This window comes from Dendropsophus ebraccatus, chromosome 10 (genome assembly GCF_027789765.1).
Source record: "Dendropsophus ebraccatus isolate aDenEbr1 chromosome 10, aDenEbr1.pat, whole genome shotgun sequence".
NCBI lineage: Eukaryota > Metazoa > Chordata > Amphibia > Anura > Hylidae > Dendropsophus > Dendropsophus ebraccatus.
Window position 1 is genome coordinate 17849187 of NC_091463.1, and position 27820 is coordinate 17877006.

Below are 27820 nucleotides of genomic sequence, written 5' to 3' on the forward strand. Positions count from 1 at the left end.
TTCAGGAAATGTTTTTATTTTTATTTTGTTGCCTTTTTAAGCTTAAAAGACAAAAAGCAACACATGGCCGACTTGCGTAAGTCTTTGGTATGCCGGTCAGCAGAACGTTGTACATGTTACATGTGGTATGTGATAAGGCACTTGTCTTCATATATTAGGTGCATAGAAAGATATCAATACAAAATGTTTTATAAAATAGATAACATTCAATGTTTTTCCAAACTTTGGCATCAACTTCTGAATGTACAAGGAGTAAATATAAATCATTAAAATACTATTTACATGTAAACATAATCTCTACAATCACTATATAGAACGCTGCGCCTTGTGTATAACAAACAGCCGCCCGACCCTTTAAAGGGGTTGTCCCTCAGTTAAATATCATTCATTGTATAGTTATGACCTCTTCCATAATGTGGACTGTCAACAGGACTATATTATGGACTGATTGATTGGGGAATAATTCTGTTCCAACCAGCATCAATGTGGGCACAAGGCAGTAACAAGGAAGAAACATGTTTAACACTGTCAATTACTTCAGGGATTTGGTGCGAAAATTATTCGTGGGGTAATCCCTTTAAGACAATCATTCTTTGGCTACCTGTGGTGGTGGGAAATAGCAGTCTAATCAGGAATACAGATAGAAATTACTTTTAGTGTCACTGTCGTTTAATTTTTTTTTTCAGAATTCAATAGTCCAGGCGATTTTATGACACTTTGTAATTGGGTTTATTAGCCGAAAAATGAATTTTTATCATGAAAAAACTGTTTGAAGCTCTCCCCCCCTGTCTTCATGTCTTGCTTATGGAGAGGGGAGGGGTGAAGAGAGATGAGGCACCAAAACAGGACAACAAAGAGTTAATCTACAGTTAATCATGGGGCTATCTCCTCTGACAGTTAGCACTGACCTCTCAGACCTCTGAATACTGTTGTCACCCACCTCCATGTTGTGTAATCCTTTGTTCTCTGCTGCCGAATAACTCCCTCCTCCCCCCTCCCCTCTCTATAGAACAGACAGGGTTGTGTCTGATGCAAGTCACAATTTCCTGATATTTTTCAGTGAATGGAAAAGACGGGGGAGGGTGGGGACCTGGGAAAAGGCCTTTTGAATGCAGATAATGGCATATTTGCCTAATAAACCCAATTACAAAGTTTCTTAAAATCGCCTGGACTATACATTTCTGCAAAAAAAAAAGACAGTGACTCTTTAAATTGTAACTATCATTTAAACAACGACATGTCAGAGATTTGTATAAGTGGGGGTCCTTTCCGTGGGGAAGGTGGAAGACCGCCTGAGTACCACCTGGAAAACAGGGATACAGCCTAGGTAGCCTACAGCCCGCTGCCTTCCCACAGAACGGGAAGGCAACGGGAGTCAAATGCAGATGGTTCGTACTAACCTGAACCTCAGCCCTGTTCAATCATCTCTACTGGTAAAGTAGCAGAAGACGGAATTATATTGGAGTCTATAGAACTTCCGCCAATTGTTAATACGAGAAGTCCCATAGACTCATAATTTAATTCACTGATACTTTAGCAGCGAGAGCGGAAATGAAGAGGCAGAGCTCAGAGGCCTCAGCACCCGGACCACCACCGATACATACTTCTGAAAGGTCAGAAGTCTGTTTAAATAATGGGTACACATTAAACAGCTTTGATAAGAGAGATATGATTATACGGCAAGGTTATGAAACATGCAGCTCTCCGTCTGTTGCAAAACCACAATTCCAATGGGTCCTGGACAGCCAAAGCTTTATGAAGTGCTACTTTTACAAAAAATTTCCTTTGGGCAATGGGGATTTGCCAGGTGGCAGCCTTTGGTAACACTTTGCATAGTATGTGACATCAGGGATAACGTTTATAAAATCCTGACTAGATCCAGGCCAAACCATATAAAGAAATGCAACACAGTTTTCAAGTACAGGGAATGCAGCCATTGTCTGTTGGTTTTCTGAAGAACATGATTTATGCTGGGTAGCCTCGAGTTGGGCGGAAAGACTTTACATTGCTGCGCCGTCTTCTGCTCCGGTAGCTCCGCCAGGCTCTCTGAATAACCATAGCTGCTTGTTTTTTCAGCTGAAAGAGTTGCTTTCTTGCCTTCTCCCTCTCCACCAACTGCAGCCTCGCTTCCAATGGAATCAGCTCAATGTCTAGCTGCTGCCAGTCTGTGACACTCTGACCAAGCTTTGTAGATTCTTTGGGAATGGGGATTGTCAGTGACCTCCTGAAGCTGATATCGCTGGATAGGGAGCAGGTTACTGGTTTTCCTTCTACATCTCCATGTTTAATCCTCCTCGAGTGGGAACCAGAAGAGCTACGATGCACCTTCCCAGAGGACCTTCTCTCCTCACACTTAGACGGTTTCCCGTCGGCCGTTCTCTGTCCCGCTCTGGCAGAGTAACTTCTTGATATTTGCTTTTCTATTTCTCTAGAAGTATCTTTATTTTCTATAAGGATTACTGGATTTGTAGATTCTCTTTTTTTCCTACTTGATCTTGGTTCTGTAATATTATAAACTCCCAGCTTTTGGGTAACTATCTCCAGATCCTCTCTCTTCTGCCTATGCGTTCTGCTGCTTTGCTTTTGTGTACCTTCCTCTTTATGAATATTTTGAGAAGCTTCTTTATCTTGTCTGTGTCCTCCACCGCTAGACCCAGAACTTTCTCTGCTCTCCTTGTTAGATTTCCTTCTACTTTCTTTGTGGTTATGATACACGTTCTCTGGTGTGGTGACATTACTACTGTCTCTTCTCTTTCTACATTTCTTACTATCGTCCTGAGTCCTATTTGTGTCACCCTCATGATACGGCTCCTCAGGTCGTGGACTTGGTGATAAAGTGCTTTGAGACTGGCCTACTTTTCGAGGACTAGTCTTGCTCAGAACCAGACTAATATCTTGGAACCTTGGAGAAGTGTTACCTTCTTGGTAAAGCTTTGTCTTATTGCCGATCTCTTTTAGGCTTGTTTCTTTGCTTTCTTTATATTGCTCTTCATTACCGCTATGCCTTTCCTGCTGGTCCCTTACAAACTCTGCTGTTTTAACTTGTTTTTCTTCTTTCTGCCCATCCTTGACTTGTTGACCACTTCTTACTTTCCTCTTATTTTCGCCCTCACGCTTTTTGGCGGCTGCATCTTTTCTCAGCTGCTCATGTTTCATTAACAGGTTTTTCCTATCCCTAAAAGCCCTTCGCACCTTGTGCCCCTTGTAGACTGCTTGAATTTTGGAAGCAGCGATATCTTGTATTGCAGCAATGGAGAGGGCACCATGTTCAAGCATAAACTGTATCACCTCCTGATGCCCCCCAAGCAATGCATAATCTAGAGGAGTGCATCTTTCTTCAGTGCTTTCCATTTGGTTGGGGAATGCATTATAGTGTAGGAGTAGTTTTACAGCATCTAAGTAGCCATTATTGCAGGACCAGTGCAAAGCCGTGCGGCCATTCTTATCCTGGATGTTGGGATCTGCCTTATTTTCCATTAATACTTCCATGCAGCCAATATAACCGCCATAGGCTGCACAGTGCAACGGAGTCCTCCCTTCATAGTCCTGAGCATTAGGGTTGATATTATTTTCCATAAGTATTTGGCATACATTAGCATTGCCCCCCAAGGCTGCCCAATGCAGTGGAGAGCGCCCATCCTTGTCCACAAGATGCACTTTGGCACCTCCTTTGATCAGAGTAGAGATGACCTCTCTGTGCCCCATTTCACAAGCTCTAAAGAGTGGCGTGTGCTTCATGACATCCGCAGCATCCACTTGGGCACCACTATCTAAGAGAATGCGTACAGTACTAATCTGCCCAGATAAGGAGGCGGCATGGAGGGCAGTTCCGCCATATTTATCCGTTCTGTTTATCTCAAGTTCTGGGTCGAGCTCCAACATAACCTTTAGGGCTTCATCGCTTCCTTTCCCGGCTGCCCACATAAAAGCGGTCCGACCCTCTAGATCGGCTTCATCCCTCACTGAAAGGTGAGTGAGCAAAACCCGTACGGTATCGGGGCTATTCCCTTGTGCAGCGTAATGCAGAGGCGTCGCTCCTTGACTGTCAGAGGGGATGTTAGGAGAACGGTTTCTTTCCAGAAGGAGGTTGGCTATAGGCGTGTGACCCAATAGTGCCGCCCAATGTAAAGGGGTACGGAAGAGGTTGTCATATGGTGCCACGTTACACCCCCGATAGGATGTAAGAAGCCGGACCACCTCTTGATTACCATCACCCACCGCGAGGTGGAGAGGAGTGCGCCCTTCATAGTCTTGCCAGTTCAGTAAAGACTCTGTTGGGGCCGCTTCCAGCAAACAACGCACGGTTAGGGCGGCTTCTGGGTCTTTATGTCCAGCCGCCCAGTGCAGAGGTATCTTGCCTTCTTGGTCAGGGATGCCAATGTTGGATCCATGTCTCACCAATAACCTGACGTGGCGGGGTCGGTTGTAATAGGCACTCCAGTGCAGCGCCGTCTGTTTCCTTTGATCCTGGGCATCTACTTGACCGGGTGGAGTATGCTTGAGAAGGAGAGAGAGACAGCGGGTATCCTGGTGACGGGTGGACAGATGTAACGCAGTGATGTCCCGAAGATCACGGTGCGTACAGTCTGCTCTACGGGACAGGAGGAGTTTTAGCAGGCGATGGTTGCCGGTCTGAGCTGCCAGGTGTACCGCCGTCCTGCCACTTCTATCACAGCGGTTCACCTGGGCCCCACACCGAATTAGAGCCTCGGCACAAGCCCTGCGGTCACCCAGGACACTGTACATCAGAGGAGTCCTCCCCAGCTGGTCCTCCTGGTCAGTCAGATCTGGACTGGAGCCTATAATCCGCAGCAGAGTAGCCTTGTCCCCTGTTATGGCAGCTGCATGGATAGGGGAGGCCAGGGAAGAGCCCTGGGGCGGCCCACTCATCCTCCTCACTGCTGAGTTCCCCAGCACGTCACAGGCCGACAAGTCTCACAGTCTTAAGGTCTCTATGGTAACAGCACCCGCGCTTTCCACAGTCTCTATAGCGCGGCAAAGTAAGCCGGTAGTTTCATCTCTATGGCAACGGCCGTTCTAGCCGCCGTGGCTGTAATCTATGGTGGAGATCCGCGCATGTGCAGTAGACAGCTTGGTGACGTAGTTACGCCACGCCATATGGGCTCGTGGAGTCTGACCCCGGAAGTGTCAGTAACAGGCAGCTGTCATGGCGGCTGGATCTCTACCAGCGTCTATGGCTCCGTACTTCCCGGGGTATCGGCCCTTCGACCCTGAGTCTCTGGGCTTAGGGGCTGGCTTCCGCCTGACTTCGTTCTCGGATATGAAGGGCTGAGGCTGTAAGGTCCCGCGGGAGACGCTGCTCAGGCTCCTGACGGGACTGGAGGAAGGGGAGCCCGGCGAGGGGGGCGGCGGGGACCCGGGGAGCTCGTGTGCGGTGCTGGACGGAGGGAACCCCAGGCTGGGTAAGCATGGATGAGGCAATGTCTATCTATATAGCTAATGCACATGGTGGGGACAGCTGCGACTAGTCCCACCCAGTCAGTGTGCAGGACTATGGCTTAAAGGGGAAATCCACATCAAATCATCTTATGTCACTGCTCTCCAGCTGTTCCAGAACTACAACTCCCAGCATGCCCTGAAAGGAAGAGTATAGTCTATTACACTACATCACCAACCTGTGGCTCTCCAGCTGTTGGGGAACTACAACTCCCAGCATGCACTTGAAGGAAAAGTAGTCTATTACACTACATCACCAACCTGTGGCTCTCCAGCTATTGGGGAACTACAACTCCCAGCATGCCCAGACAGCCTTCAGCACTGCAGATCATAGATACACGTGATGTGTGTGTGATTTAAAGGGAATAGTGTAAGATTGGACCCCCACCCATCTCTATGGGACTCTCCAGGCTAGCCAAGTGCTGATCTCTGCAGCCGTCCTCCTATAGACGTGAATGGGGTGTGTGCACTGCTGCTCCACAGACAAGTGATGTGTGAGGGTCCCAGAGCAGTCAGACCCCCATTGATTACATAGGTATCCTGTCTTATCACCATCCTATAACTCTGGAACCCTGGGCCTTCCAGCTGTTGCAAAACTACAACTCCCATCATGCCTGAACAGCCGGAGCTTTGACTGGCCAGGCATGATGGGAATTGTAGTTTTGAAACAGCTGGAGAGCCAAGGTTCCCTCCCCCTAATGTATGGGCTGTATACTGCTGGTACCATGCAACCATTGCTGTAGGATGACTATTTCACAGTATAATATGCTATACTATTCTATAACATGAAAGTTGGGGCCACCTATCTCTATGAGCAGTTTTACTCTCAATAAAGTTGTAAAATGTTGCATTGATGAAGCTGTTGTGGTATGATACACGGGCTAGTTAGATCAGACCCTTTAAAGGGGGTTACCCCAGTATGAAAAGTTATCTCTTGCAGTATAGGGGATAACCAGCTTATCATTGGGGAACCCATCCTGATCGTGAGAACGGACGTTTCTCCAAGTGAATGGAAAGGCAGTATGCATGCACGGCCATAACTCCATTCACTGTATGAGACTCCATCAATCCTATAGAAAGTGGCTGAGCATGTACACTGCTCTTCCTGAAGTTAGTTGGGGGACAAGAAACCTTGGTACCTTGCTGATCCCATAGATCACAGGAACCGTTATTCCCTGGATAGAAGCCTGTATGACTGGACATATCATCTTTAATTCAAAAAACAGCACCACTCGTGTCCTCAGCTTGGTAGTAGTATTGCAGCTTGGCTCTATTTAAGTTAATAGGACTAAGATGTATACGTGTGGCAGTGTTTTTTTAATCCCACATATCCTCTTATGTTGTGTAGGTTGATCGGCAGATGCCCTGAAGTCTCTTTTTGTGCTTCTTTCCTTGCAGGTATCGGGATGGATTCGTGTGTAATCCCTTTAAGACACAGAGGACTCTCCCTTGTTCAGACCACAGACTTCTTCTATCCATCTGTAGAGGACCCGTACATGCAGGTGAGGAGGGGGTTAATAAGCTGCCGTGCACGCTCATCAGGCTATAGCTCCTTACTGACTCACATGGTGGCCCCAGAGGCTGGGATCTGCTGAGTCACCATGAGGCTGCCCGGCTGGTGAGCGGGGAGGAATGTGCTTAGAATGCATTACAGGCCGGTCCCCACACACAAGCAATTTACCTATGTTCAACTTTAGGAATACTGTACATGGTGGACAGCCTGATATATGTTCATTCTACAGACCCTCTGGCTGCTGCACTACATGTATCAGGAACTAAGCTGGTTGCATTTACTGCACAAGAGTCCGGAAGGATCCTCAAGCAAAACTACCGTAGTTATACTTTTTAAAGACCCAGTTACAGTGTTATATAGTTAACATCCCTACAAAAGTGTCCCAGCTGAACAAAACTACAACTCCCATCATGCCTCTACAGCTAAAGGCTGCCAGTGTCGGTTGCCAGTCGCCGGTTGGCGATCACTATTATACTACATAATCCTGTATTAATGTGTATGGGTTCTGTATCCTGAGTCTGAGGTTTCTATATCTGACTGCTGTAACCTCTTATGAAATCTTCTCCGGTTATGAAATCTTTGGCAGAGGTTCCTGAATCTCCCACTTGCTCTTTCACAACCATCTGCTGTTCGTAGTTTGCAGCCAAATGTCCTAGAGACCACTGGTGTTCACAGAAAAGTGTCCGAGATAAGAGACTCATCATCTGTCCTCATAGGGATTGCACAAGCGGGCGCAGATGCCAGCCTCTTCCTCAGTGTAATCTTGTAATAATGATTTCTGTTTCAGGGCCGGATTGCCTGTGCCAACGTCCTAAGCGATCTCTATGCCATGGGGATTACAGAATGTGACAACATGCTGATGTTACTTAGTGTCAGCCAGAAGATGACAGAGGAGGTGAGCCTGTGACATGGAGACTTCGCCTTTTTGGCCGCAGTTTGACTGCTTTAATGGGAGACAGTGATGTCCACCGTCATGACCCAAGATTAAGGCCCCCTTCACACTGTAGGAAAATCTATCCGGTTTTGTTATCAGGTTTTTATTGAGCACAGATACCCTTCAGGATTAATCCGTTAAGTCGGAAAATAGGCCAAGAAATTATAGGACCTGTCCTATGATTGTCTGGAATTCCAGAACAGATGTCCTATAGAACCCTTTGAGGGCATCCAGAATTCCGGACAACTCCGAATGAGCATCTGAAAATTGTTCGGGTCCCAAGCAAGTGCCACTAAGATGCTGGCCCTTTAACTGTACGTTCTCCTAATCATAAGTGCGTACAGTTAAATGTAGTGCTATGTTTGACATGGCCGGGAGCCATTGGCTCCTGGCCCTGTCATTCAAACTTCTGGCTGGGAGCAGAATTATGCCTCCAGCCTCAAAAAGCCACGATTTTCCTCAGCGCTGTTGTCGTCACTCATGCGCTTACAGAGCCTGAAGACAGAGGAAGAAGCCAGTCAGAAGCACCACTGCAGGTGATTATGTCAAAAATACTGACAGCTTTCTGAACAATGACTGGCCACAGACACTTATGACCTATCCATAGCTGACTGGTGTGTGAGGGACCTACCTTACCAGTGACAAGAACAGAGTGGTTCTTCTATTCATAGTGGGGACAAGGGACCATAATCAAACCCCCATCCATCATTAAGTTATATCCCTATCCTATGGATAGTGATAAGTGTTAATCCTGAAATGTCCCCTGTAATATGCACTTATTTTCCACGATGGCTGAAGCAAACCTAATGCTTTCTCATTTGTTTCAGGAACGGGAGAAGGTGACACCCCTGATGATTAAAGGATTTAAGGATGCAGCGGAGGAGGGAGGCACCTCTGTCACCGGGGGCCAGACCGTGGTTAATCCTTGGATCATCATCGGAGGAGTAGCCACAGTTGTTTGTCAGTCTAATGAATTCATCATGTAAGTTGCCTGAGACTTTTCGTAGCACCAGAGTGGCTTGGTGTCTGAGCTAGCATTGCTAGTACGGTACAGATAACTGATCATATTGCACACAGTACCAGTGTTGGTAAATGCTCAAAGGATAAATTGATGCTGTTTTCTGCTCAGGCCGCACAATGCAGTTCCAGGGGACGTCCTGGTGCTGACAAAGCCTCTAGGGACGCAGGTAGCGGTGAATGCACATCAGTGGTTGGACAATGTAAGTGATTCTCAAAGGATTTATTCATCTGGACCTTTTTATGAATTTGCAGCAATAATCATTATGTAATCTGTCACTAGCCTGAACGCTGGAATAAGATCCGTCTGGTGGTGAGCAGAGAAGAGGTTGAGCTGGCCTACCAGGAAGCCATGTTTAATATGGCAACTCTGAACCGCACAGGTAAGTAATAGCTGAACAACTTGGATCTCATTGACCTCTTATTGTTGTGTAAAAATATTTTCTGGTTTCCTCTTCTTCAAGATCTCTGCTTTCTGTTATTGAATATAAGCACACAGACTCCTCACACCCGGGAGAGCAGCACAAATCTGTAAGCTGCAGTAATGATATTCTGTCACCATAAAATCATGGTAAATTGCTAGGATTTGCCATCTTTTAATTGATAGGTCTCTGGAACCATGACTGACTGTAAGAATCAAGGTGCCGCAGCACTGGTATAGTGCCCCATTTAAGGCCACATTCACGTTCCGTGTTCTGCCTGTAACGGACTCCCCCTCCGCCTGGGCAGCATCTGTGATAAGATGCTGGAAGCGGGGGAACTGTACAGATATGCGCCGTGCTGTAATGAAGCAGTTGTGCGGCGCTGTGATTACAGTGCGGCGCATATGCATACAGTTCCCCCGCTCCTTGCATCGTATCCGGAACACGGAACGTGTGAATGTGGCTTTGAAGGCAGGATGGTCCTCCCGGCTTGATCTATGGTCTAAACACCCAGACCTCAACCTGTTAAATTTACTGACATCCCAAAACTTTGAAGCCTCCAAAACAAAAGCCTGCTGTCCTCCATCATGCCTGGAATTGTAGTTGTGCAACAGTTGGAGAGTGGCAGGTTTGACATGTGACCCAGAAGGTCTTTTTTTGTCCCCCCCTTTAAATACTTTATCTTGTAATGTTTCAGCTGCAGCGTTGATGCACACGTTCAATGCCCATGCTGCCACCGATATCACTGGTTTTGGCATCTTAGGCCATGCCCAGAACCTGGCACAGGAGCAGCACTGTGAAGTTAACTTTGTCATCCACAATTTGCCCATCATCGCCAAGATGGCCGCCATTACAAAGGCATGTGGAAACCGTTTCGGTTTACTTCAAGGAACGTCTGCAGAGACCTCTGGTGAGTAGTCACTTTATGGATGTAATATTGTATTGGGAAGACGACCAGTTGGGCTAAACTGGATTTGTTGTGTGATAGTCTTGATAACTAATGCACAAGACTATGGCTGGTTTTATCCTAGCATTGTAGAGAGGACCAAACCTTGAGAGCACTTGGGTTTAACCAAACGTAAACTCTTCGTACTTGATTACTGGTGACTGGCTGCCTGGAAAACATGGATACAGCCATAGGCCATATACCTGTGTTCCAGGACTCACTAAGGCTGCGTACAATGGTAATAAAAATGCAGAGGGTTTGGAGGATCCAGAGGTCTCGTCTCAGCCTGATCAGATCTGATGGGTTCCAATTTGGGTCATCAGAACCAGTCAGGCCGGCCAAAGAGAACTGTGTTCATGTTACACTGACCTACTCAGAAACAGGGGGAGGGATTGCTTATATGGCAGCTTTCTAATTAGTTTTCCCATAAAGGTGGTCTACTCATCTGCCTTCCAAGAGAGCAAGCTGCCCGCTTCTGTGCCGAGATCAAGTCGCCCAAATACGGAGAGGGACATCAAGCCTGGATCATCGGGATCGTAGAAAAAGGAAACCGCTCTGCCCGTATAATTGAAAAACCGCGAATTATTGAAGTGACCCCGCGCGGTGCTGGGACCAGTGACAGCAGCTCTACACCCAGTCTAGATGGTCCCTGCTAAACTGGAAAGTAAAAAGTGCCTCAGGTTTCTTGGTTGAACTGAAACTTATTTTTATGCTGTACAATGCGGATAAATTACTAAAGCTACTGGAATGAAATATATTATGTGAAGGAGAAGATGCTGGAATTAATTTTGCTTTCAACATGGACAGTGAAACCTTTCCTTAAGCCCTTCCATCTACTCGCCTCCATTCTGAGATCCAGGCCTGAGCAGCTGGGTCCCAGAGTCTTGGAGGAGAGGGGCTCTGGCTGCTTCCCGTACCCAATTCTGTCAATGACGTCTCTTCCTGTAAAACCTGATATCGGGCTGGAGGGGACTGATCCAAGTTCAGAAGAGGTGGGGGGGAGACTGACACATCCTAGGATCGGCTCTTTGGATGGTTTTTCAATAAATCTAATTCTTCATGAAGCTATAATGAAGGCGTCTTGCTCTGATCACGTGTTCGGTGCTGGGTTATAGCAGGTTTTATTTACAGAGACACAGATAAAACATTCGTTTAACAGAGATGAAGGAGCCAGGTAAGGGCTCTATTCCACCGGACGATTATCGTTAAATCATTCGAATCTAAATGATAATCATTCTGTTGAAATGCCGTTAACGACCGAACGAGAAATCGTTGATCGCTTTATAAGACCTGGACCTTTTTTTATCGTTGCTTGTTCGCAAGACGTTCGCATTGAATAAGACGTTATTCGTAGTAGATACGAACACAATAGCGAAATAACAATCGCAAATAAGATCATAAGTAACGATTATCGTTCCATGGAAGTGAGTGAATGTTTTCCGGTCTTTCGCAATAGCGGTCGTTTGAGATCGTTAACTATTATGCAAACGATAATCGACCGGTGGAATAGGGCCCTAAAACTTGCAGTAGATACAGGTTATCCTTCTGGGTCTATTGTATATAAGCAATGAAGGCTTTCCTTTGGAAAATGATTGGTAGATCCTTGTATTTATCTTAATTAAAACTTTTTTTTACATTCGTAAACAGAGGTAAACCCCATCCCCCTCCAATGATCATCCTTCAGCTTACAGTGTACAGTCAGGTAAGTGTGCATCTGTTACACAGTCCATGTTCTCCCTGTGAGGAGCAGTCCATAGTGTTGAGAAGCTACTGTATGCAATCCATCACATGTATCTGCAGAGTATCTATGTCTGGTGCTTTGTACTGACACTTTGGGCAACAGTATTCTTGTCGCTCTACTGCAGAGTGAATGGAAGGAGGTGGCGGTGTAGCATAGGGGGGCGGGTACAATCCTGTAACGAAAACAGAGGTATAAGTCACGCTTTAAAAATCGTCCAGGGCATCCTCCAGCTAAGACCAGCTGATTGTGATATTGGGGTGGGGTTATATAGGTAACAAATTGGCACTGTCACTTAAAAAAAAAAAAACACACTACCTGCTTCTAAAATAAGTGATTTAGTGCAGGACAGTGCTTCAGCCTATGATTGCTCACAGCAGTGTCCCTTCTAGGCTAAGGCGGCAGGTTTTGCTCCCAAGTGCTCATCCTAGCAGTAGCACCTGCCATCTTGGCAACATACACGCTTTTTTTTACATAATGTGGAATCCACCTTCCTGACACCTGTGTGCTGGTACTAATGGTGATTACAGCAGCAACCAGGTTGGCTCCTACAGAATACATGAATTCATATGAGTCAGTGGATTCCTGCAAAAGCCCCCAGCCTGGTGTGTGCCCCTCACTCTTGCTCCAGTGTTATGGTGTCTTTCCAGGGTAGAATACACTCAAAGTTCTTTAAGACCCTATAACACTCTCAGATTTATCTGACAGATCATTGACGTCAAAACCAGGAACAGACTGTAAACAGAACAGGACATAAGACTCCTCCTTCTCAAATCCATTCCTGGCTTTGGCTTCAATAATCTGTCAGTCAGATAAATCGCTGTGCAAACACACCCTAAGGGAAGCTGCTGTCAATGCAGACATTTTTTTTCTTTTCCTTTTTTATTTCGGTCTTTCTACTAGCCCTCTGATGTGTTATGTTTACAGACCGTTGTCTAGGTCCCCGACCACCTCTGTATTAGCAGTGGTTAAGCTCATGACCTCACTGCTCTGCAGGGAGAGGTGGTCGGGATCGGCAAGGATGCTGTCAGTAAAGAGATCTGTACTGGCTCCCCGGCCCTGCCCTTGATAACTCCTTGGAAGCTTTAACAGATCTAACTTGTTCATATCCTCCATAAGTGCAGCCATATTCTCCTGGTGCTGACTGTGAATGGCTGCATTTCTGGTCACTTATCAGCTGCTTATGGGTTGAGTAGATTCGTACTCACCGGGCATGCTTGGATGTAAATTATCCGAATGTCTTTTCATCATCTCTTCAATCCTAGCTCTGTAACAATAGAAAGTGTTATTAGATGAAGATGACCCCACATAACAAACAACAGGGACACAGACGGACCTGGCCCCTCCAGATTCAATCCTCAACCTTTCTCGCAGCAGTTCATCCAGCTGTTCCTGCAGCTTCTGTTTCTCTGTGTGAAGTCTCGCCCGCGCTTCACGTTCTGCATGAAAGTCTGCGCGAAATATTTCAGCCTTAGGTTGGAGTAAAGGGAAAAATAATCAGTATCAGATGGCGGCATCGGGGTGGTAACCATGCTGTGATGTCACCAGTGTGGGAGAACCTACCTGGGCCTTCAGGACACCCACTGTTTCCTTCAGTCCTTTTTGCTCATCTGTTTCCACCTTCAGCTTGTCTATAAGTTCCTGCTTGGCCACGAGAGCTTCTTCTGCGTCCTGTAGCTGCAGCTTCAGTTCTCGAACCTCAGCTTCCAAGTTCTAAACCAAACACATCAGACAGTCCCTTAAGTCTCAAGCAACAGAAAACAGTGGGGAGACTCTACTAAGATTAATTCTGAGACAAACAACACGTATCACAGTGCCTCATGCAGTTCGATAAATCAAGCATAGCCGTAGATTGTCTAGTTTAAAGGGAATCTGGCATCAGAAGAAGACACTGTTTAAAGGGGTAGTCCACCCAAAAAAATTTTCTTTCAAATCAACTGGTGCCAAAAAGTGCCAGAGATTTGTAATTCACTTCTATTAAAAAATCTTAAGTCTTCCAGTAATTATTAGCTGCTGTATGTCCAGCAGGAAGTAGTGTTTTCTTTCCTGTCTGACCCAGTGCTCTCTGTTGCCTCCTCTGTCCATGTCAGGAACTGTCCAAAGCAGGAGCAAATCGCCATAGAAAACCCCTCCTGCTCTCCAGACTGGAAATAATACAACTTCCTGTTGGGCATACAGCAGCTGATAAGTACTGGAAGGCTTGAGATTTTTTAATAGAAGTAAATTACAAATCTCTGTCACTTCATGGCAGCAGTTGATTTGAAAGAAAAAAATTTTGGGTGGACTACCCCTTTAAGGATGGCTTCACACACACCAGATCCAGTGCCTGGTCATCCCAATGAGAATACATCTCAGAAAGATTGACATCCAGCTGTGAGTAAGTTAACCCCCCTGCTGCCCGAAGCATACATCCCCTGCTCCACTTTCCAGCTTACTTCAAGGCTTCTCGGCTGGACAGCTTCTCGGCTCGGCAGGGCAGCGCACCGATTGGCTGAGCGGGACAAACAGACACCAGGAACCCCAGAAGCAAGGCGGAGGAAATAATGTATACTTACATACACGAAGCAGGATGTCAATCCCTCTGCGAGAATGTATTCTCATTGGGATGAACGGGCACTGGATTCACAGCGTGAAATCCGATGTGTGTGAAGGCACCCTAAATCAAGTTGTTTTGTTTTTTTTTGCGCTGACTTCTCATCCGTAAATTGTATGGATTATGCTACAACCATAAAAGGACCCCCCCCCCCCATAGAGTTCTATGGGATACGCTGTGCTGCAATTACAATCCATACTAGAGCTTGTCAGTAATTTTTGCAGATTGTGAATCCCTAAATCTACAGACAGAACAGCCCAATTGAAATCAAAGAGTCCTAAATTTGGGATTCGTAATTATGAACAAAACTACGGAACGTGTGAATGTAGCCTAAGCTGGGACTTCCTGTTCTGTCTGTGATAATGACAGACAGCATTACAGTAAAGGATAGACAACAGATGAAGCTCGCAGCTCAGCCTCCCCCTGCTTTGTAGAATGACCTGTGCACAGGTAACAGAGCATGCTCCATAATGTTTCCCATTCATGTCAATGGGACAGGTCCTATCGATTTCTAGCAAGCCACATAGACAAACATATCACAATATGTGGGAAAACAGCTCAGGCAAGATAGCAGCCCCCATAACTATGTATTAAAAATACTGAAAAGAGAAACAGATTAGGAAAAGGAAGATCATGTTTCGTTACGTGGCTTTAATCTGTCCTTCGCACACTATCCCTAATAAACGTTGGGGACAAATAAATGTTGGGGACAACCACCATAATAAATTTGTCGGCTTCCACTTACGGTCATCAGTTTCTCCTGGTGAATGCTGTTCTTCATGTGGAGATCATATTCTTGAAATAGCTTGTGATATGCAGACTGGAGCTGGGACAGCTTCCTCCTGGAACAAGAATGGGTTCCATGAGTCACTGATAACACAAACTAAGGGTAAAGGACTATAATCGGAGGTTAACCCCTTGCTGACAGTTTATTAGCATGTACATCAGGTAAGTGCTGCTGTCTATTAATTACAGAGGACACTTGCTGTCAGTGGTGAGACCACAGACAGAAGCCATCGCTCAGACTGGTTATAGAAACGAAGAAGCTGTCATTCCCTGTATATATATTGCCCAATTATTATTTCTTGATATAAACTAGACCATAGGCCACCATAGTGCCATCTATGTAGAATCAGACATACAGCCATATAGTTATACCTCCACCTTCAGTGAGTTCAGTGCTTCTGTGATTTAAATCTGGGGTGCATGTTATTACAGAATCGGGATGAACAGCATAGACAAACAGCATTATCCCTGACTACAGGCCACGGCTGGTATTGCAGTTCAGCTCAAATGCTATGTATGGAGACCAGCTGCAATCCTAGACAAAACCATGTGCATTTTTCTTTTTTTAAATAAGAAATTGGCCATGTTTGTCTCATCCTTGCAGAGTGATGAATGTGTACTAAATAGAAGTCAGCGTGAGACACGGTGCAGGATCTGGTGCTTGTGCTACCATTAAAACCACCAGGAATAAAATGTGAAGGAGACAGAAGATGTATAAGTAGTTGGAACTATGTACATGACAGTGAACAACAGAGGAACGGCTTATTGTACACTGCCCCCCCCATCAACAGAAGAGTGTAGTGCAGGCGGAGCAGCAGGACATCCAGGAGGAAGCTTCAGAGGCTGGAGAAAAGGAGCAGAATCCCCTGGAAGAACAGCAGGGCACATCCGACTGTCACAACAGTGCTGTATAATAGAAACTCACCAGGGCAAAAAAAGAAAAAAACAAAAACTTTTGATATGTCATATACTGTTTGATCAGTCAGAGTTTAAGTCAAGTACATGTGCAGGGTCATATGACCTAGACGGACTCCCAGTGCGAGACTATGGAGCCCGACTAGGTCTGAAGAGACGGAGGAGGGAAAGGCAGCCCAGTCATCTCCCCACTCGTTCTACTGATCGGCATGGGTCTGGACACTCAGACTGTGACCCATAAAAACTTTTGATATGTCGCTCTGACGTGTCAAAAGTTTTTTTTTTTTTTTTAATGACTGGTATTCTGTAGGGCATTCTATTAACTGAGGGTTAATGATCAATTAATGGAGAACACCAGATTAAAAGAAAAGTTTTTAAATGAACTGGTGCTGCAAAGTTATACAGATTTGTAAATTACTTGTATTTAAAAATCTTAAGCCTTTCTGTACTTATCAGTTGCTGTATGTTGTGCAGGAAGTGGTGTACAGTCTGGTCTTTAGAAGTCTGACAGTGCTCTCTGCTGCCACCTCTGTCCATGTCAGGAACTGTCCAGAGCAGCAGCAAATCTCCATAGAAAACTGTTCCTGACATGGACAGAGATGGCAGCAGAGAGCACTGTGTCAGATTGGAAAAAATACACCACTTCCTGCAGGACATACAGTAGCTGATAAGTACTGGAAGACTAGAGATTTTTAAGGCACCAGCCAATTTCCCTAGAGAACCATTTAATATGGCCATCTGATGCAAATTCAGCCATCCGTTCATTGGAGACATTCCTTTACTTCTAGGTGCACCAATATGGCCAGCCACCCTCTCCTCTTACCACAACTCCTCATGATCTCAAGGCCACTACTATTGAATGAATTCCCATATGCCTGCTGCCTTGAAAGCGCTGATTCTGTTATATGTGGAGAACACTGCAGCTTATAGGGACTGAGAGGCACTAAATCTGAATGTGATGGGATGAGCGGATCACTTACATCTCTTCTCTGGCGTTCTGCCTCTCCATTTTGAGGGCTGCTTCCAGGTCCTGCACCTGCATTCTGTGCTGATCCAGCTGTAGTACCTGCTCCTTCATCTGAGCTTCCCACTCCCGCTGCTGCACCTGTACAGTCCGCAGGCTAAAGAATGACACACTGGTTACAATACATATATGCTATACACACACATGCTGCTACACCCCGGCCTCTCATAGGGGGTCCTCTTTACTCGGCAGCCATGTGATGACTACATGTGGCTTTCAGACCCCCTTGCAATCAGCTGTGGATTCCTTACCCCTCTATAGCACTACACAAGGATGGCCTCTCTTATTTTCTGATCTTTATGAGACACCAGTAAGAATTATCCACATGATATCAGATAAGTATATGACCAACAGGACACCTGGGATCCAATGGTCGGACTCCCTTCTATCAAGGGTCCTGAGTCTCAGGCTGCACAGTTTCCGCAGGTGATGCCCCTTGATAATGTACTTATCTACTTTCCTGTGCATAGAGCATAAGTGTCAATGCTGGGACTACCCCTCCATGAGCAGCACTATCCACCTTAGTTCCTTACCTTTCCTCAAACTTTCTTTTCTCCTTTGTAGAAGTCTCCAGACTCCTTTGGCTCTCATGTAGCTCCCCCAGCAGGGACGTTACCTGGGCTTTCACGGACATCTTCTCCTCTGCCAGTAACTATACAGTAAAAGAGGTTATGAAAAACTACATATACATGGCTCCTAACCCTAGATTCTAATAAGCTGAACAGGTCTTCTATTATCCAGCTGTACCACAACTCCCAGCATGTCCTGGGACACCATGTTATCATTGCTGTATAGCAGGGGTAGAAAACCTTGGCTCTTCAGCTTTGGTTGTCCAGGCATGATGGGAGTTGTAGTTTTGCAACAGCTGGAGAGCCAAGGTTCCCTACCCGTTTTATAGCATGGTTGTCAAGCTGGAAACCCTCTGGCAGTTGCAAAACTACAATTCCCATCATGCCTGGAAAACTTTGGCTGGGTAGTTTGCAACAGCTGGAGGGCCGTCAGTTTGACACCCCTGCTCTCTAGTTACCCATGTTCAGAGGGGTCATTGGTGTCCACCAATAAATCTGATAAAGCGATTGCTCGTACATGTAGTTCAACAGCTAAGAAAATCCCTTAACTGTCGTAAGATGAGTCATTTGGTACCTGCAGTTTTCGCTGTGCATCCTCTGCCTGCTCCGCCAGGTGACATGTCAGATGGGAAACCTCCTCCTTCAGCTCCTGTATCTGTTCCTGGAGCTGTGTATTCCTGTGGATTACATTATCAGCTGTAGGCGGTAGAGACATAGACGGTAGAGATGTGAAGCGTTCTAGCCCGCCCTTCTTCCTTGCGTTTTATTTGCCCAGCTGTCACATGTTCTGACAATCCCCTGTCACCAGTCTCTAGCCTGTGCCAACCATGACTACCTGAGATGGCTGCTCTCGTGCCTTGCAATAGAACGATACTCACTGTTTCTCAGCTTCTTGTAGCTTCTCCTGAAGATCTTGCTCCAGTCTTGCAGTTCTGAAAAATCAAAAACACAGACTGTAAGCAATGTATAATGTGAGATGACGCTGGAAATAGTCCGCCCAATGCTAGACACTCACCTATCACCCGTCCCCTGCAGGACGTCTACTTCTGTCGGTATGTTCCTGATGTCAGGCTCCTCCTGCAGTAATAAGACAAAAATCGTCAGATCACAGTGAAGAACAAGATGGCCGCCAACGTGCAACACTACTGGTCCCTCACCCGTATTCTGACCCCATTTGTGGCTCCAGAATCTGTGAACCGATGTTTCTCGTTTTCCAGTTTCAGATTTGCTTCCATTGCTTTCTGCAAGTCCTTTATGAAATCATTCAGCGGAAAGACATGAAAGAAGAGAACGGCATCCGGGAATATCAGGAAGAGGAGAGAACAGACAAAGAGCAATCAGAAGCTGGAAACACTGGACGACACCAGGCGGGGCCCAGCTTCCCGTCACTGGACGACACCAGGCGGGGCCCAGCTTCCCGTCACTGGACGACACCAGGCGGGGCCCAGCTTCCCGTCACTGGACGACACCAGGCGGCGCCCAGCTTCCCGTCACTGGACGACACCAGGCGGCGCCCAGCTTCCCGTCACTGGACGACACCAGGCGGCGCCCAGCTTCCCGTCACTGGACGACACCAGGCGGCGTCCAGCTTCCCGTCACTGGGCGACACAAGGCGGCGCCCAGCTTCCCGTCACTGGGCGACACCCAGCTTCCCGTCACTGGGCGACACAGGGCGGCGTCCAGCTTCCCGTCACTGGGCGACACAGGGCGGCGCCCAGCTTCCCGTCACTGGACGACACCGGGCGGCGCCCAGCTTCCCGTCACAGGGCGACACAAGGCGGCGCCCAGCTTCCCGTCACTGGGCGACACCAGGCGGCGTCCAGCTTCCCGTCACTGGGCGACACAAGGCGGCGCCCAGCTTCCCGTCACTGGGCGACACCGGGCGGCGCCCAGCTTCCCGTCACTGGGCGACACAGGGCGGCGCCCAGCTTCCCGTCACTGGGCGACACAGGGCGGCGTCCAGCTTCCCGTCAATGAATGAGGTACACAACGGTGTATCTAACAGCACTTTAGCACAGAAAGAATCATGGAGGAAGGGAACGAATAGAGAGAAAAAGAAAAGAAAAAAAAAGGCTCCACTCTTGTCCATAGGCCGTGCCTGGTATTGCATTCATGAGATACACATTCAGCAATACGAGACAATGGACAACATTGTCTGATAACAGAAAGCAGACCTTTGTTTTAACCTCATACAGCCCCTTTAAGGCACAAATGATTGGACACAGTATATACTATCTTGAAGATTACCTGATAGTAACTATATACCATTTCCTGAACACATTCTGCTACACATTGTGCTGTCCCCCTAATCCTGGGAATGTATGAATAGACTGACAAGTGGGCGTAATCGTTCTCAATGTAAACAGGGCGTATTTATTCATATCTTACCAGGAGGAGTAGGAGGAACAGCACACTGCAGATTTCTAATTATTTTACATCTCAGGTTGGGGTATATAGACAGAGGGGTGACAGACATGAAGGCTTGGGCTCACCTGCTCAGCTCGGTGTGGCCCCACGTGAGTTCGTGCTGTCTTGCTCAGTTTTTCGCACATACTTTGGGTTAGAGTTTCACAGGAGGACATAGAGCTCCCCGGGCTGTAGTTAGCCTAATGACAGACAGCACAGCGATCAGGCAGGGGCCAAGCCGAGGAGAGAGGCAGAGGAGACAGCGACATGACTACAGCTGGAGAGAGAGCGCCAAGGAAAGCAGCAATAACCACAAGAGGGTAAGCTACAAATGGGGGACACTACACCTCAGCCCTTGAGGGATCTCTGCTTTGGACAAAAAACTTAGTTTTCTTCCCTTGATATTAAGTTGATCACAAAATGTCCCCAAAGATCAGCTCTGAACACCTGGCAAGTGTTCGATTTTCCTGCAGCGCCACCACTGGGGAAATTGTGCATTACACAATACCCATTGAAATCAATGAGTTAAACGGGATGTCCCAAGAATAAAAGTTATCCAATAAAGGGGTTGATAACTATCAAGTGGATTAAGGAGAACTGTTGGTCTTGGGAAAACCTCTAAATCCTGCATACAGGACCTCCAGAGGCATAGCCGCTCCATTCACTAATAGGGTGTATGACAATGGGCTTTCTAAACTCGTAAACCCTTTCAAATTCTAGGGCCAGGATATAGGAAGAACCTTAGGACTACGAGTCTTATGTATCATAATAGGGATCAGTATTTTATACATGTAACATGGATCTGAATTTGTGTCTGCAACCAATCAGATTCTACCTTTTATTCCTCACAGACTCTTTGGAAAATGAAAGGTGGAATCTGATTGGTTGCTAGGGGCAACTGGGCCAGTTTCACTTTACACCATATTTGATAAATCCCCCCCCCCCATTGTACATATGTTCTTAGCATACAGGGGGATAAGCTGGTGTCTGGCTCATCTCCCTTGAGAACATACAGATCGGGCAAGCTGAACTTCACCGTGCCTGATCCTATTATTCCCCTGACATCTTCCATTGTGAGAAAGTTGCCTCATCCCATAGACATGAGATGTGATCAGTGGGTTCAGCCAATGTGTCACCCGATGGGCTTTAGCTTTGGCTGTCCAGGCATGATGGGAATTGTAGTTTTGCAACAGCTGGAGGGCCTGAGTTTGACACGTCTGCTCTACTACATTGGTATACAGTTGTATTCAGCAGCTGGACCCATGGGGTCAGTTGGTAGGAGTGCTGTAGAATACTAGATGGTGGCATATACTGTGTGTAGGTGGCAGGTGCAGTAACGGGGAGGAATAAGGGGTAGAAACCTCGATCTGTCCTTCTTTCACGGGCTCCTCATCTGCAGCCGCCATCGCCAATAGACGGTTATTCGACTCCTCGAGTTGCGCTTGTAAGGAATCCCGCTCCTTTGTTAACCTCAACACCAGGTTCTTTGCTTCATTGAACTTGAAAGCGATGAACTCCCGCTCTCTCCTCTGCGTCTCCTGGAACTCCTTCATCTCGTCATGTCTCTTCCTGAGCATGGAGTTACTCTGCTCCAGGGCCACTGGTGGGGAAGAAGAAGAGCGGTATAAGGCTGGAATCACACATGGCAGGTTTTGTGCCAAAACCAGAAGTGGATTCAAATGGGATGAAAAATGTAAAGAGAGGACTTCTCTTTTCTGTTGGATCCACTTCTGGTTGTGGCACAAAAGCTGCCGGGTGTGATTCCAGCCTAAAGGGTTTTGATAGTCAGATCTGCTGCAGATCCTGTACGTGTGAACGCACCCTAAAGGAGTTTTCTAATTTAAACAATTACTGGTCCCCTAAAAGTATGAAATCACAGGGGGTCCAGCCTCTCTGCTCCAGGTCCTTTAAAGTGACTCTGTACCCACAATGTTACCCCCCCCATACCACTTGTACCTTCGGATAGCTGCTTTTAATCCAAGATCTGTCCTGGGCTCCGTTCAGCAGTTGATGCAGTTATTGTCCTAAAAAACAACTTTTAAACTGGCAGCCCTGTGCCCAACAGTCAGGGCTTAGATTGTGTATGCATTAGGCTGGCACAACCTTTCTGTCCCTCCTCCCCGCCCTCCTCATCATTAGGAATGCTCCAGACAGATTGTCTCCTATTCATCAGCTGTGTCAGCCCGGCACATGGGCTGGATCATTAAGGCACCTGTGCAATGTTCAGCATGGAAGAACTGTTCCAGTGGCATTCCTAATGATGAAGAGGGTGGGGAGGAGGGACGGAGGGGGTGGCGCAAAGTTATGGTACAGATACTCCCGTTTGGCACAGGCTACAAGTTTAAAAGTTGTTTTTAGGACAATAACTGCATCACCTGCCGAATGGACCCCAGTACAGATCTTGGATTAAAAGCAGCTATCCGAAGGTACAAAGGGGTTTGGGGGGGGGGGGTACAGAGTCGCCTTAATATGAATTGAGCCACAGGTCTGTACTAGACCCTTGGCTCCATTGAAGAGAGCAGAGTAATGTACGGACAACACAAAGGTCGGACCCCCTACGATCTTATACTTGTCCCCTTGTCCCCTGTCCTGTGGATAGGGGGCAAGTATTTGTTAATAGGAAACCCCTTTAAACATTGGCTGTAGTTAAATGAATTGTACATTAGTTACTTTTTTTAGATACTTATTCAATAAAAGTATCTTTATGTTTTTATAATCCTCTTTTCCATGTAATCGCTGGTTTACTAGGTTATTACTGTCCTAACCAGTTTCTGTACCAGCGCTGGACTTTCCAGTATAACACTCCTACCTACCTTATGGAAACGTTCCTGCCATCCTCAATTGAATGCTCAGACTGAAAGGAGATGTCCAGGCTTAGAAAAACATGGCCGCCTTCGTACAGAAACAGCAACACCTGCTGTTCCACCGAAGTGAATGGAGCTGAACTGTAATACCACACACAACCTGAAGACAGGGGTGGCGCTGGTTTTGCAAGAATATAGCATGGACTAGATATAGTGGTTGTTTGCAAGGATGACAATGAAGAATATGCAGCTCTCAGACCCTACAGCAGGGATGCCAGTAGTCGGACCCCCACCGATCCAATACTGATGGCCTAGCCAAGGACTGGATAATCCCATAAGGAAATTAAAGCTTACAATAAGATGCAATGGCAGATGTGGGGCATGGAGATCTGCTTCTTTCTTACCTTGTAAATCCTGGTTCTCAGCCCTTAAGCGGAGAAAGGCCTCGTGATTACTTATTTCTGGTGGGATGGCTTCTGGCTTCCCCAAGGACATGTCTCCAGGCCCCCCAGCACACAGCGGGGTGTAGCTACTACCGGGGCCTTCATTGGGTTGTACCATCTTGGCGGTCTGCCCTAGGACGCTCATTCAATGCCCAAAATATTAGCCAGTCACCAGTCTGCAAAGGAAGACGAGAAGAACATTGATCAGCATCCTTCATCATCTTTATCTTACACTTCACATTATTGCCTTTCATCCAGCCACTGGACACCATATTGGTCGCAGAGATCACACACGGGCGGTGCTTTACTTAGCACATAGCCTGCAAGGTAACATACATAGACATCCAGTGCCATACATTGCCTGGACACATATCAGGTGAGCCACATTCACCTCATGGTTTTGGGGTACATCATCAGTATATGTTGGCGTGCCAGCATCAATCACAACTTATGTCCCATTCAGTAAACAAAATGGGGGGGGGGGCCTTGTGATGTGGAAAATGGGAATCAGTCTCTCCCCACTGAATCGATACACACTCTAGTCATTCTCTATGGAGCAGATCACAGTGTTTGGCTATCCTCACAGCTCCATAGAGAATGAATAGAGCGGCTGGGCCCACAAGCCAACCCCCGCTCCATGTGGCAGAGAATCGGGTCTCCCTACTCATGATCGCAGGGGGTGTAAGAGGTCAGACAGACAGGTTATCATCCAATAAGATTACAGACTTGTAATGGCAAAACCAGATTTTATCGAGTGAATGGGATAAAGTTTCCAGCTACACTATAATGCAAAAAAAGCCTTAGGCCTCTGCGTGTTAGGGCAATGGTTCCAGCCACTGACAGTAGGAAGAAGTCTCCAGAAGAGAAAGTGAAACCCGCAGGATAGTACATTACAGACTATTTCATCAGACACTGATGAATCCTTTTTTAGGTCAGGAAATCCCCTGTAATATGGCATCAAGGGAACAGACATTCAGGTTTAACCCATCCTGATGCCTCTTTGGTTCCATCATCATTATCACTGGCAGAAGGTAAATTCCTAATGATCTAAATTTCTGAACCATCAGGTTCCGGACTACCAGATGTTGTTTAGATTTGCCCCATGACCAGAATGCTGCCCCGGGCACTAGAGCAGAGGAGGCCACATCCCGGCAGCCGCTGGTCTTTTATTTTTACTCCTCGGCTCCGGCTGCTCCATTCACTTCCTGTTCAGCTTGTGGTGTACGAGACATGGAACAGATCCAGAGGCCATGATGATAACACACGCACAAGGCCATAAGGCGCTTAGAGGCGTCGTAAATCACTTACTAAAGTGCAGGAATTGTGGGCGAGTCCGGTCAATAAGAGGAATCGTCCCTGAGCTAATAGATCACAGATAAGGAAGCTGCGGCCCTCCAGCTCTTTCAAGACTACAATTCTCATCATGCCAGAACAGCTAAAGCTTTGGCACTACAAGCATGATGGGAATTGTAGTTCTGCAACAGCTGAAGGGCCGCAGGTTCCCTCACATTGATGGAACCAAGATAAAGGCCTTGTGTTCCGCAAGTGGCCTGAGAATATATGGACTCTATGGACTCTCAGAAGGACAAAGAACTGAAGTAAATCTCCTCTGTATGTTATCACAAGATTAAAAGTTATCACTTATCCACAGCTGATTGTAGGGGTCCAAGGAATCAGGACCCCCCCCCCCCCCCAGTGATAGATGTTCTCAGAAACCCCATAAGGCAGTGACTGAAGCCGTGGCCAATCAGGGGTCTTACTGCCCCATGTGTGGGGGGTCCCAGCAGTTGGACCTCCCAGGATCAGCTGGTTATACCCCATCTTAGACTAGCCCCTTTAAACAGCCCCTTACACATAGAGCCGCTCTTTGGAGGGCCCAGCATGTCTTCAATGCAAACAGTGTAAGGTTTCTTATCACCTCCAGCAATGGGACATCCCAACAATACGCTCATCATCAGGACACCTGAGAAGGGGTTTCCCAAAAGTGGACACGGCCTTAAAGGGGTTTTCCCAAGATCACAACTAACCTATAAACAAGAAAAGTATCTGACTGGTGCAGGTCTTACCATTGGGACCCTCACCCATCACCAGACTGGAGGTCCCTTGTGTCTCAGAGATAGCAGAATAACGTCTATAGCATCCTTGGCAGTGCCCACGCATCTCTAAATAGGGGGGCAAGGGTCCCCTGCTTCGGCGGTCGAAACCCCACCGAACACTATTGTAGAATGTTGGGATAACCCCTAAAAAGGCTTTCCCACCACTGACAATCATAGCAGCCCATAATCCAACCCCCCAACTACATAGAGGGAAGAGGCCAATATGGTATCACGGTGTAGTCTAACATCCTCATAGCGGGATCGTTCATGTGAATAATCCCACAGGCGACAATCTTATAGGTAGGAGCAGCTTAAAGGGGTTATCCAATATTAATAAAACACGGCTGCTTCCTTCCAAAAACAGCATCACCCTTGTCCTCAGGTTGTGTGTGGTATTACAACTCGGCTCCATTGACTTCAATTGAACTGAGCTGCGATAATCACATACAAACAGGCGTGGTTTCTGGAGAAGCAGCTATGTTTTATAATCCAAGATAACCCCTTTAAGGAAGAAATTCCGGACATATAGTAAAACTTTTATGAGTGATCCTGGCAGATCTGATCACTTCCCTGTACATTGCTCCACTATCATTGGGTCAAGAATGTGACTACTGATAGAGCTATGGGGGGGGGGCTGTCATTAAAGGGGCAATCCCAAGCTTATCCACAGAATAAAAAGCCGATAAGTGGTGGTCTGACTGACAGGACCCCCTCCAAGCACGAGAACAGTTTTCTGTCCTTTGAATGCTGCTCTATTCACTTACAGGACAAGGGACCCCTGTTCTCATGATCAGAGGGGGTCTCCTCACCAATTAACCAGTTATCCTCAGTGCTGACAAGAAGAGATGGGTCCTTTAAGCATAGACTGCTGATTCTGGCTACTCATGCACTAATACACAACCAGAAAGATATGCTTTTCAGGACATCAGGAAAGCTGGGTGAGGCCGGCCATGACTGCCATATAGGTTGTCACCCAGATATAGAGAAAGCATGATGGATCCCCCCGCCAAGAAGCTTTCTGACAATGTCAGATGTTAAGACATATGTGTACAGTCACTTACCATCTCTTCTCTGTTCTGTTCTCCCCCCATACTTTACACCGCAGCGCAGCTCACTACTATTAGCTGCTGTGTGTATACATTTCACCAAAGTACAGGGCCCCAAGGTAATAAAATGACTATAACACATATACATAGGCAGCTTCTATAGGGGGGGGGGGGGGTCATGGAAATCTAGTGTACAGAGAGAATAGCATGTAATACCTGTATATGTTAGTGGGGGCGCTATCTGTCACTGACAGTCAGATCCGTCATGGTTACAAACTTCATAGCAAATGACCAAGTGGGTCATGCTCTCTCCAAGACTACAACTCCCAGCATGCCCTGGTACAGTGCTCCCTTACCTGCAGCTCTCCAGCTGATGCAGAACTACAACTCCCAGCATGCCCTGACAGCCAAAGCAATGTCCATCTCCTGGTACAGTGTTCCCTTACCTGAAGCCCTCCAGTTGATGCATAACTACAACTCCCAGCATGCCCATCACCTAGTACCGTGATCTCCGGCTGTCAGGGCATGCTGGGAGTTGTAGTTCTGTAACAGCTAGAGAGCCATAAGTTGGGGGACACCGCTCTAGTATATACATCACCTCCAGCTGCTGCTTTACTACAAGTCCCAGCATACAAAGACACTGGGAGTGGTAGTTTAACAATAGATGGAGAGCCATAGGCTGGAGATCACTGACTTAGTACTAAACCAATGACCATCCCCAATGGTGCCCATCACCTCTACACTTCCAGGCCAGCTGCTGCCCTCAGTGTTACACCCCCTGGCATTGGAAGCTAATAACTCACAGAGCATTACTCACCTAGCAGGGGGCAGCCAGGAGCGGACAGAACACAGCCCGGCCTCCGACCTGCTGCTGATGTTGTCTCCCTTATTTCCGTGTTACTTCCCAACTACATGACGTCATCACCAAGGGACTTTTCCGCATGACTCATGACAAACCGGAAGTGGGGAAAGTTCCGCCCTCACCTGGACGGAAGTGGGGCAAATCCCTGTCCATCATACGACGTTCTCTCCTGATACCCGGCATGCCCACATCTGATTGGTTGAAGGCTTCTTACACGTGTTCCCATTGGTCCGTGTAGGGGGCACGAGA

General features: G+C 46.9%; 3 protein-coding genes across 8 annotated transcripts; 1 reads left to right on the top strand and 2 right to left on the bottom strand.

Annotated features, from left to right (window-relative positions):
• Positions 1-2: 2 nt before the first annotated feature.
• INVS (inversin) lies at positions 3-5420 on the bottom strand. The gene has a single exon (XM_069986467.1). The coding sequence runs from the start codon at positions 4888-4890 to the stop codon at positions 1966-1968; it is 2925 nt and encodes a 974-aa protein (XP_069842568.1). The 5' UTR covers positions 4891-5420; the 3' UTR covers positions 3-1965.
• LOC138802802 (selenide, water dikinase 2-like) lies at positions 5138-11360 on the top strand. The gene is made up of 8 exons (XM_069986475.1): positions 5138-5423; positions 6856-6959; positions 7758-7865; positions 8732-8886; positions 9034-9124; positions 9205-9304; positions 10041-10253; positions 10722-11360. Exons 1-8 carry the CDS (start codon positions 5168-5170, stop codon positions 10943-10945), a joined length of 1251 nt encoding a protein of 416 aa, XP_069842576.1. The 5' UTR covers positions 5138-5167; the 3' UTR covers positions 10946-11360.
• Positions 11361-11379: 19 nt separating this feature from the next.
• On the bottom strand, positions 11380-27632 carry IKBKG (inhibitor of nuclear factor kappa B kinase regulatory subunit gamma). Of its 6 annotated transcripts, none has more exons than XM_069986469.1 (15): positions 27527-27632; positions 23529-23743; positions 21682-21920; positions 20407-20520; positions 19072-19155; positions 18930-18991; positions 18793-18846; positions 18489-18591; positions 17879-17997; positions 17302-17442; positions 15366-15462; positions 13591-13740; positions 13364-13497; positions 13236-13294; positions 11380-12202 (listed from the first exon to the last, which is right to left on the bottom strand). In XM_069986469.1, the coding sequence occupies exons 2-15, from the start codon at positions 23710-23712 to the stop codon at positions 12057-12059; spliced, it is 1686 nt and encodes a 561-aa protein (XP_069842570.1). In that variant the 5' UTR covers positions 23713-23743; positions 27527-27632; the 3' UTR covers positions 11380-12056. The 6 variants fall into 6 exon arrangements, with proteins under 6 accessions (XP_069842570.1, XP_069842571.1, XP_069842569.1 ...); XM_069986470.1 differs by having other exon boundaries at positions 13391-13497; positions 19072-19164; XM_069986468.1 differs by having other exon boundaries at positions 19072-19164.
• Positions 27633-27820: the final 188 nt, after the last annotated feature.

Coding starts and splice junctions, on each gene's coding strand:
- IKBKG (XM_069986468.1), bottom strand. CDS start 23,712: ATGAGCGTCCTAGGGCAGACCGCCAAGATGGTACAACCCAATGAAGGC. Junction 13,498..13,590: donor TGGGTGTCCTGAAGGCCCAG/GTAGGTTCTCCC, acceptor CTCCAACCTAAG/GCTGAAATATTTCGCGCAGA. Junction 13,295..13,363: donor ATTGAATCTGGAGGGGCCAG/GTCCGTCTGTGT, acceptor CTATTGTTACAG/AGCTAGGATTGAAGAGATGA.
- INVS (XM_069986467.1), bottom strand. CDS start 4,890: ATGAGTGGGCCGCCCCAGGGCTCTTCCCTGGCCTCCCCTATCCATGCA.